This window comes from Montipora foliosa, chromosome 12 (genome assembly GCF_036669935.1).
Source record: "Montipora foliosa isolate CH-2021 chromosome 12, ASM3666993v2, whole genome shotgun sequence".
Classification (NCBI taxonomy): domain Eukaryota; kingdom Metazoa; phylum Cnidaria; class Anthozoa; order Scleractinia; family Acroporidae; genus Montipora; species Montipora foliosa.
Window position 1 is genome coordinate 6,953,204 of NC_090880.1, and position 10,676 is coordinate 6,963,879.

At 40.5% G+C, this 10,676-nt stretch overlaps 1 protein-coding gene and 1 pseudogene across 1 annotated transcript in view; both read left to right on the forward strand.

Moving 5' to 3' along the window:
• Positions 1–10,676, forward strand: part of LOC137978953 (echinoderm microtubule-associated protein-like 6) — a 103,069-nt gene that overhangs the window by 33,959 nt on the left and 58,434 nt on the right. The window contains exons 14-19 of the mRNA XM_068826079.1: positions 3,943–4,048; positions 4,137–4,230; positions 4,781–5,084; positions 6,038–6,235; positions 6,346–6,390; positions 9,157–9,355. Coding sequence (XP_068682180.1) covers positions 3,943–4,048; positions 4,137–4,230; positions 4,781–5,084; positions 6,038–6,235; positions 6,346–6,390; positions 9,157–9,355 — 946 coding nt within the window. The remainder of the gene's footprint in view (positions 1–3,942; positions 4,049–4,136; positions 4,231–4,780; positions 5,085–6,037; positions 6,236–6,345; positions 6,391–9,156; positions 9,356–10,676) is intronic.
• The window catches only part of LOC137979813 (echinoderm microtubule-associated protein-like 6), a 21,904-nt pseudogene continuing 20,629 nt past the window's right edge, over positions 9,402–10,676 (forward strand).

Sequence of the window (10,676 nt, forward strand, 5' to 3'; positions counted from 1 at the left end):
CTTGATATATATATATATATATATATATATGTATATAGCGCAAGTAGGGGGTTCCAGTTAGCTGCAGAGTGCTCGATACGTGAAGTAGAGCAAATATAACGTTTAGAAGAAAGACAACTTCACAGCGTAGCGACTTCAAGTTTCATGTTTGGACAATCATCAGGCTACAGATCTTACATTTGCATTCTAACTCATTTAAAGACCATTCTAATACTCTAGGGGAGCGTGCTCTTCTAAACGTTTCTTCTAAACGTTATACTTCACGTATCGAGCACTCTGCAGCTAACTGGAACCCCCTACTTGCGCTACTTTGCTCCTAGATTATCTGGTTGAGCACTCTACTTTTGTTAGTTACCGAAAGTCCACGGACCACAGCCATGAACCCGACAAGCTTCTCCTACTCCTTAAAGAACATACCTATACCACCGAGGTCGAGCTATATAAAACTGCTAACCGAGAAAGTGGAAAGTTTCTTGAAACGAGTCAGATGGAAAGTACACTTCTTCGAACATCCAAGCACCAACGACGCATCAACGCAAAATTTTGGATTCCCTTCTGACCGTACTCCACCGCAGAACGATCTCCTTGTACACTTTGAGAATGACATGTACCATCAAATTCAAAGACCACACAAACGCCTTCCAAAGGAAATTAAAAGCCGACGTGAAAAAGATCCAGTCTTCTGGCAACATGTTTGTATTTGCTGACAAAACATCAAACATCTACGAAATGCCCAGCAGCCAATACACGAAGCTACTTCACGAAAATATCACAGTCATACGAGAAATCAGACCCTTCGATCAAGCGAAAAATTGACAAAGAAGCAAAGTTATTAGCCGAGCCGTTGGGCCTCGATAACAAGATAGAACACTATGCAAACCGACCCGCGTTCATCACGCTAAAAGATCACAAGGAGAATTTCAAATCCAAAACTCCCTGTCGGTTGATAAACCCATCGAAACCGGAAATGGGAAAAGTCGCCAAGCAGTACCTTGACACCATAAACAAAGCTGTCATCTCCGCGACCAACCTAAACCAATGGAAGAACACCTCAACTGTAATAAATTGGTTCAAAGCGATTCCCAACAAAAGCCATTCACGGTTCATCAAATTTGACATTGTGGAATTCTACCCATCTATATCAGAGAATCTCTTAGATAAAGCCATTGCCTACGCCAGCTCAATAACCTCCATCCCAAACAGGGCCCTAGCCGTCATCAAGAATTCAAGAAAATCTCTCTTGTTTGACAGCAGTGACACATGGATAAAGAAAGGGCCAAACTCGCTGTTCGATGTCACAATGGGTTGCTTCGATGGTGCCGAGGTCTGTGAATTAGTAGGGCTTTACCTCCTAAGTAAACTATCCGCCCTTGTCAACAAAGCGTCCATAGGCCTATACAGAGACGATGGCCTCGCTGTAGTTAGCAACATCAGCGGACCCACCCTAGATCGCTTGAGAAAGCGCATAACCGCTCTCTTCAAAGAAGAAAACCTTTCAATCACAATCGAAACGAACCTATTTTCCACCGACTTTCTGGACGTAACGCTGGATTTGCAGAGAGAAAAGTACTACCCCTACAGAAAACCCAACAATAAACTATCATACATCAATGCACGGTCGAATCATCCACCCACCATCATCAAAGAGCTGCCAATAATGGTCAACAAAAGAATATCTGACCTGTCTTGCGACAAAGACGAATTCGACAAAGCCAAAGATGTCTACGAATTGGCGTTTAAGGAAAACGGGCACAACGCAACCTTCAAGTACGAGCCCGCCAAGCAAAACAGAAAACGGAAAAGGAACCGTCAACGCAATATCCTCTGGTTCAATCCACCATACAACCTGCAAGTCAAGACCAACATCGGAAAAAAATTCATCTACCTGATCAAGAAACACTTCCACAAAGGCCACAAGCTTCACAAAATTCTAAACACGAACACAATCAAGCTTAGCTACTGCTGCACAACCAACATGACAGGCATTATCAGGCAACACAATGCAAAAGTATTAAACGCCACGAAAACACCTAACGAAGCGCGGCTATGCAATTGCAGAAACAAGCAATCATGCCCCTTAGACGGCAAATGTCTATCATCGTCTATAGTCTATAGAGCCGAAGTGACAAGCGATAACAACACCAAAATCTACTACGGAGCGTCAGAGGGAGAATTTAAAACCCGATACAACAATCACACTAAATCCTTCAGGCATAAAAAGTACTGCAGTGAGACGGAGTTATCGAGGCATATCTGGAGTCTAAAGGACAATAACATCAATTACACGCTACGCTGGGCAATAGAGTCTTTCGCCTCACCATACAAATGTGGATCAAAGAGATGCGACCTGTGCCTTACAGAAAAGTTGTACATAATAAAAGCAGATACGCGCCACCTACTGAACAAAAGAAACGAGTTAATTTCTAAATGCAGACACAAGAACAAATACCTTTTGTCGAACTTAAAATAGCACGCTCCCCTAGAGTATTAGAATGGTCTTTAAATGAGTTAGAATGCAAATGTAAGATCTGTAGCCTGATGATTGTCCAAACATGAAACTTGAAGTCGCTACGCTGTGAAGTTGTCTTTCTTCTAAATGTTATATATGTATATATATATATATATCATTTCATTCGTAGAAAGAAAATAGGAACACAGGAAAAAGGACCTTTTGTTTCTAAAGGGATAAAAATGAAACCAAGCTTCTTTTAGATAAGGTCAATCTAGGAAGAACGTATAGCTCTGATTACCGCGAGGATGAGCTCTATTTCCAGTTAAGTTCATTTTGAAGAAATGGTATTTTTTCAATGGTGACTCGGGAATAGTCGGAAAAAATCCGAGTGCTCCTTTGCAGGAATCGAACCTACGGCCTTCCGATTAGTAGTTCGGATGCTCTCGGATTTTTAATTTTGAAAAAAAAGTGCCATCTCTTCATTTTCGTCGACCGGGGTTAACGATGTCCATCTCAAGCTCATTTTTGTTCCTAACTGAACGACTTTTAGGAAGGATCAAACGTCCAGGGGCTTCGTTTGAGGCCGGAGGCTGGACGTTTTGTCCAGTGGTTTCCCATTCCATGTCCGGTACTCTGATGTCAATATTTGAGGGGTTTCTTTTATTTTTTATTATTACATTTTTTTGTAACCTTACTTTTAAAAGAGAATTTGAGTGAACTCCAGCGTTTCTTGGAAACTGATTCTTGAGTTCCAGAAGCACCGGAAGTAGCGTTTCTGAGTTTTCTATTTTAAAATTTTCCTAGGGGCCTTGCCCCCAGACCTCCCTAAGTAGCTCATACCTTTGCTGGTCCTTTCAGAAATATTGAACTTGAACATGCAAAGGGATTTTAAGTTACTTGTACAAGGACATGAAAGACAAATGTTATTCACCACTCTTACCACTGAATAAGTTTAAACCAAAGGAAATTATGTTCACAAACAAATTTGTTCGAAACTTGTTTTAAAAAAGTGTTTATATCAGAATCGCTTATTTTCACTTTCAAAATTCGCGGGCGCCGCCATCTTGAATAATGTGACGTGTTGCGATTGCCCTATTGTTCTGACACAAAGAGCTTTTGTCTAATAGCAATGAGGCAACCGTTACACGTCACAATTATTCAAGATGGCTGCGTCCGCGAAATTTGAAAACGAAATAGGCGATTCTAAAAATTATTCTTTGAGATGCAAACGCTTTCTTTGGAAATACTTTAGATTGACTTGAATGTAACAGTTATTTCCTGTGATTTAAAGTTATTTTGTTTGCTGAAGTGGACATTCCCTTCAAAGAATTTTTTTGTCGTTATTTTTTGGAAAAGTTAAAAACCTATTATGCTGAACATCACTTGTTATTATAGTGAGCGTGATCTCGGCATTAATTTCATGACAATGAATTGAACCAGTGTTACATTAGAATATTACTTCTCATGTCAATGTTGGTGTTATCCTGAAGGTTGGTCGGGATCCTGCCATTCATGTATGGGATGCTGTAAAAATGGAAACATTAGCCATTCTCAAAGGACAACATGAAAGGGGTGTTTGCTCGGTGGACTTTTCAGGTAATCGAGCCATTTTTTGATAACGTTTCCTGACTTAGAAGCAAGATTTAATTTGTCGCACGTTTTTGAAAGTCTTCTCTGACCTTAGGTGATGGAAAGAAGTTAGCCAGTGTAGGACTTGATGACAACCATGTCATTGTTGTGTGGGATTGGAGAAAAGGAGAAAAACTAGCTACTACCAGGTCAGTTGGAAAGGAGCAGCTGGGTTTAAAAAAAAAGTGTATTGCTACATTGTACAAACTATTGTTCCACTAGTGTTACATATAAATTGTTTCAACAAAAAGGAAAAGGCTCCACATCTTATTTGATCTGTGGCTTATGCCTTAATCCTTGGCGATGGGTGAAATGACAGCTGAAGAATCAGAGTCCTACAATAACTGATAAAGGTAGTTGAGACACTAAACTGGGAAGACAACAATGTGGAAAAAATCACCTCAACGTTACATTTTCAACTTGCACTCCTCCCTCTTCCCCCTCGAGTTGGCAATAAGAAAACAGCATTGTTTGGGGGGGAGGGGGTTAGATGGAAAGACTTTGGGGGAGGGATTTGTCCGAAAGTCCTTAAAAGGGAAAGTGTCTCAACCCTTGGCACTTATTGTAGGTAGGATTCGAACCTGTAACCTCGGGCCGTAACATTAGAAAGATACTCTTTGCATTGAGCTACTAGAACTCCAGCGGAATTAAGTCTTTTATTTATAATTGCATGAGAAATGTAAATTTTGATCCTCTCAGGGGTCACAAAGACAAGATATTTGTTGTCAAGTGGGATCCACATAACGCCGAGCGCCTTGTGACTGCTGGCATGAAACACATCAAATTTTGGACACAGACAGGTGGGGGTTTCACCTCCAAGAGGGGCACATTTGGTGATCATGGAAAAAATGAAACAATGATGTGTGCAACCTATGGCAAAGTCGCTGATGTTGTTTTCTCTGGAGGTGCCAGTGGCAAGGTGTATTGTTGGCAAGGGAACACTTTGCAAAGTGCAATACAAGCGCATGAAGGCCCCGTGTTTGCAATGCAAGTTTTAGAAAAGGTAATCAAATTGTGTATTTTGCCCCTCGTTGACAATGTTGCAGTTATATTCCTTGCAGTTGCGAGTTGTTGATTAAAAAAAAAAAGGGAATTTTGAAATATACACTCTTGCACATATTTACCTGGTGATGTTACACGAACCGTTTGTTAACGCCGATTGTAACAAAAGATTTTGTTGCGGCAACATGTTACACGTTTTTGAATCGATTTCAAAAACCTGCAACATTGTTGCCCGAATTTTGTTGGAGTTGGTGCTTGTAACACCTCCGCCGTTGACTTTTAATGCAACTTCGACCCAGAATGCACCACAGAGAATCGAAACAACTCACTTCGATAGTCACGTCAACAGTGTCCGCCATATTTGTCGCCTAGGATTAGTCGAGCAGGAGCCTGGGCTCGAATGTTGCGAGCAATGTTGCATTGAAAATCGTCTCGTGTAACATATGGTTGCCGCAACAAAGTTCCGTTAAGAGTTGTCTCGTCTAACGTGGATTAAAAATCGACTCGTGTAACATCACCTTTATGCTTACATGAGTTGAACATCCACAACATGAACAAATTGTGAATCACAAAACAGTGAGTGAATTAATTCACTACTTGCACAATCCCATAATATACCTTTATTACCCCCAAAACTTTTGCATAACCATTGTTTGCAATTTCTCCTGGGACATGAAAATGGCCCAAGAGAAGTCGAAAACAATGCCTATGCAGATTTTTTTTTTTTTGCGTAATCCTCACTTTTACAACTCTCGTTCAGCCCCACCAAGTAGACATAGAAAGCATCGGCTGCAGTTTTCAAAAAGCCATGATTTTACAACTTACATAAGATCGCATTGTTAACTACATGTGCATTATAAGTTACGGCGATCGTCCTTTTTCACTCCCACTGTAATTGTTATTAGGGCCACTCTACACTTGATTAATTACCAGTGCTTTTCTGCTTATGTCAAGGGCTTTGTGACTGGAGGCAAAGATGGCGTTGTTGCACTCTGGGATGAGAACTTTTCTCGTTGTTTAAAGAACTACAAAGTGACGCGCACAAGTCTAAGTCCTGGTCCACCAACTTCTATCCTGATGGCAGATGCACCTGCGATTCGAGCAATAACTCTTGGACAGGGCAAAATATTAGTGGGAACCAAAAATGGAGAGGTATAAATCATTGAAAAAAAAAAAGTTTAAAGTCATGGTCAACATTTGATTCGTTTTAAGTGTCAATTATTGTTTCTTTTTTCTTTTTTTTCCTTTGGTTAAAATTTCAGATCATGGAGATTGACAAGAGTGGACCCATAACTGTTCTAGTACAGGTATTTTTCTTTACTCTCTGCTGAAGAGTTTTCGAAGTGAGAAAAGTCGACATTCCTTTAAACTTCCCTGCGTTTTTAATTACAATCCACAATTAGTACACTTGTAGTGTATAATAGCGAGTTACTCAATGAAGATACTTCATGGTTGCCTATAATTTTCATTGCAATTCATATTCAAATGAACTCTGAATAAGGCTTTAAAGTTTTATTGAAGTTCAAGGAAATGATTTTATTTTTATCAGCTTATATAATTGCACTACTATGTATACGTAAAATGACCGCATTGCTCGAATTTGTCAGTGATCCAAAGAATAATGATGTCATTGGTTTTTGCTGACGTGCTTTTTGCACTTTCCACTAGTGAGTGAGTGAGTGAGTGTAAATCCGGGGTGGCAAATGGGCCCGCCAGCGCGTGCATAAATCACGAAAATAAACAGGTCTGTTGGCAGCTTGCTTGAATCTCAAAAAATGAGCCCAAAATCGCCAAGAATTTGTGACGCTGATGACCAACAAAGCAGCTTCTATTTCCAAAACGATGGAATTAACTGGTGATAAATAACCTCGTCTAGGAGAGTGAGTTTTTGACTTTGCAGAAACAATGGTCAACCTCCAGAGTTAGACGATTGTGATCTTTGTGTTGAATTCGCACATTTCTTGTCGAACTTTATAACACTTGAAAGAAAAAAAGCAAACTAACAAAAACAAAAACCGTTGTCTTCCCGTCATTTTATCACAGATGTGTACTTTGTTTCTTGAGTTGGTAGAAACACTCAAGTTAACTTGATCACTGGCGGCCGCTGAAATCGATGTAGATTTTGATTTTGCGATTTATTCGTGCAGCCAAAAGCACAATAGCAAAAATTGAACATTGCAAAATTGTCCCAAAATGTTTTTCGCTGATGGTAACTTTTTATCTTCGCGACACAAATTTATGTTGTTTTCATGTTGCAAATTTTGTTTGCTGATAGCAATTGTTTTTATTCTCGATCGACTCTTCCTAAAAACGCCCTTCTCCTCTTCCTAAAAACTGTGTATTAATATTTTTTCACTTTTGCATCAATATTTGTTTTGCAGAAAGCAGGCTAGCAAAATCTGTACCTTACTTAATTCGCATTTTTGAGCGTTAAAATAGAATTTTCGGTGCAGTTTCTTACAGTAAGTCGTATATTTTGAGGTACCCCATCCCAGGTACTAACCCCTGCCGGTCAGATATTAACTTCAGTGAACTTTTGTCGTGGAAAGCTGTCAGACGCGCAGAGTACACGCATAAACTTCCTGTGAAAAAGACGTTGAAGCAAACTTAATGTCTGCCTTGAACCCAACATTCTCGATTCGCCCTCTATTTTCTTCAATCGTTCTGGGTTTAAGTATTTTACTTGTAACTACATGTCTTCTCCGGGGCTATTTACCTAAGACATCTACCATAGCACTATAATGATTTACGACACAAAAACAATATTGTGTACTATTAGAGCTACATTGTATGCAAACACAACTTGAATCTTCTGGAAAACAAAACTCCGCTCAGTTGACAGTTACGTAATAGAGCGCTGTGTCAAGTTACTGAACTACCACACCTACGCAATGCGTGCCTATTTTTCAGTTAAAATCTCATGTTGGCAGTTTTTTCTGTCGACCAAGTTGTTTTCTAGTGTGAAAACATGTTTTAAGCAATCGTCACTATCATGCGATAGTATGACCTAAAGAGACAAAGCGGGGCGTTGTTATGGATAGGAGGACTTTATAGGTTTTTAGACTCCAGTCCTAGAAAAGAATAACAACTCACATGAAATGAGGCCAAATGTTAAAACCAAGCCAATGCAGCGGTTTCTCCTGAAATATTTGGAAGGTTTGCAGAGGCATTTCCATGTACTTTGGCTACGTCACCTTGTTGCCTACTCGCTTGCCTTTCCCTCCCTCCCCTTCCCCTCCCCCCATGTTTTAGGGTACGTATACATTCCACACATTGGTCTCAGTGATGTGTTGACGGGTGTCGTGGGAGGTGGACTGTGGCTCGGCTGCCATGGTGACTGGTGCCTTCCTTGCTGCTGACGAGAGCGCTCCTCATCTCTTTCTGCCTCTACGTCACCAACCCTCCAGTAAATCGGCGTAGTGTTTTAAATCTTTTGAAAAAATGTTTTAAAAAAACTAAGAAAAAAATCTAAAGTTTAAGAATCGCTTATTTTCTGGAAGCCTCCATCTTGAACAATTTTGATACATCACGGTTACCGTTCTGCCTGCGCTGACACAAAGAGCTTTGGTGTGATAACAACAGGGCAGCCGTAACACGTCAGACCCACGTTACAGTTGGAACTTAAGCACGCAACGTTTTTGAGCCACGGAAGGCATCCGGAAGTGACCTATCCGCATGCCGGGACAGTCGTGTCTCCCTGAGTTTTAAACTAATCGTCGCTGATAGAGAAAAGATACTAAGCCATGTACATGTGGTAGTCATTTCCGGTTGCCCTCCGTGGCTTAAAAACGTCGCGTGCTTAAGCTCCCCAATATTAATGTTATTCAAGAAGGCGGCGCCCAGGGAATGTGAAAACAAAAATAAGATATTCCGAAGTTCTTTTTTTGTTTTTTTAGATACAAACGCTTTCTTTGAAAAAATGTAAACACTGCACTGTATTTCTTGTGGTTTAAAGTTATTTTTTGTTGGAGTGGAGAGATTCCCTTTGATAGTTCCAAGGTTTTAGGTGTATCTCGTATTTATTGAGGCTTATATGATAATTTGAGCGTCTCATTTCTACTGTTATTTTTCAGGGCCATCTGGAGGGCGAATTATGGGGTCTGGCATCTCATCCGTCAGACGAAGTCTGTGCGACTGTTAGTGATGACATGACTGTCAGAGTGTGGAACCTTGCTGATCACAGAATGAAGAATGTTCGAAAACTTAAGAGACCTGCTCGAAGCATCGCATTTTCTCCTGATGGGAGAGCATTGGCAATTGGATTTAAAGATGGTAGGATGCACTCAAGTTACAGCAACTGCGCAACGTAAATAACCGAATGACTAAGGGAATGGACGTATATAAAAAGGCAGCGAGGAAGGGCTATAAAAAAACTGGTCCATCCAGAATTTAAATGAACAAAATATAGTGTAGTTGAGAATCCCAACATGTTTAAAGGAGGACCGCTGACTGGTTGAGTATAAGCGCCCTCGAAGGGTCTCTATCAACCAGTGTCTTTTGGGGGTAGGTGTTGTTTTCAATAGGGGCAATTTTTGTGCGCTAACTATAGGGTTCAATCGATCACACGTGCACAAAATTGAAAGTTCAATCGTACTGCGCCGAAACTAATCGCCGTCACCAATATAGCTGGAGTTTTATAGTGAGCAGAGGCTCAAGATGGGTAATTCGACCATGTGCCGTATGGTTCGCCTACGGTAACGACAGTGCCAAAAAGCAGTAATATTATTGGTTAAAAGAGGAAAAAATGATCGATGTGCGGCACTCATTTTTGTCATTTCTCTCCGTACTCATCAAAAGCAACAACGTAAAATGGCCAATTTTCTGGTTTTGATGGCCTGCGAACGTAGACGTATTACGACGCCGGAAATACGTCGCGTTCGCAGGCTAGATTTGACGGCAACATTGACAGATAACAGTGAATCTTTTCTTCTCTCTCTTTGCTTCAAATCCGTACGTACCAATCTGGTTTTTTGCAATGACTGCAAAATTCTCGCGCGCTCATTGGCTACTTTTTATTGTCAATAAGCGGACACACACATAAATTTAGAATTTATGCGATATTGACGCGATATGGTCGCGTCCACTTGAAGAAAGGTGAAGTTCCTCGATTTTTGTCACGCGTTCTTCTCGTGTTTTGACTTAATTTTACCCCTCTGCTTTTTGTTGTTGTAAAAAACAAAATTGATGTCAGTTTTCATGGGTCTGTCCTTTTGTGACAATGAATTTCGTCATAACATTGTCAAAGTAGCTGTGGATCCACGAGGCGATAGCCGAGTAGATCCCTCAGATACTTTGACAATGTTATGACGAAATTCATGACAGGACAGACCCATGAAAAAACTGACATCAATTTGTTAAATAGCATACTCGCCCATATTGTACAAACATAAACAAGGTGGAAACATCGTGAAACACTTAGGATATCTCAAACTAATAGTTTGAACTGACGTCTTCGTCGCCGTAGCCGTCGTGGTTTCTTAAAATCCTGTTACCGAAGAGTCGACACGGACCAGATTACGAAAATGCCACCGCACAGCATGATTTGGCTGTTAGCGATGTCGTGAAAAAACGCACGTGTAAGTAGTAGGAACTC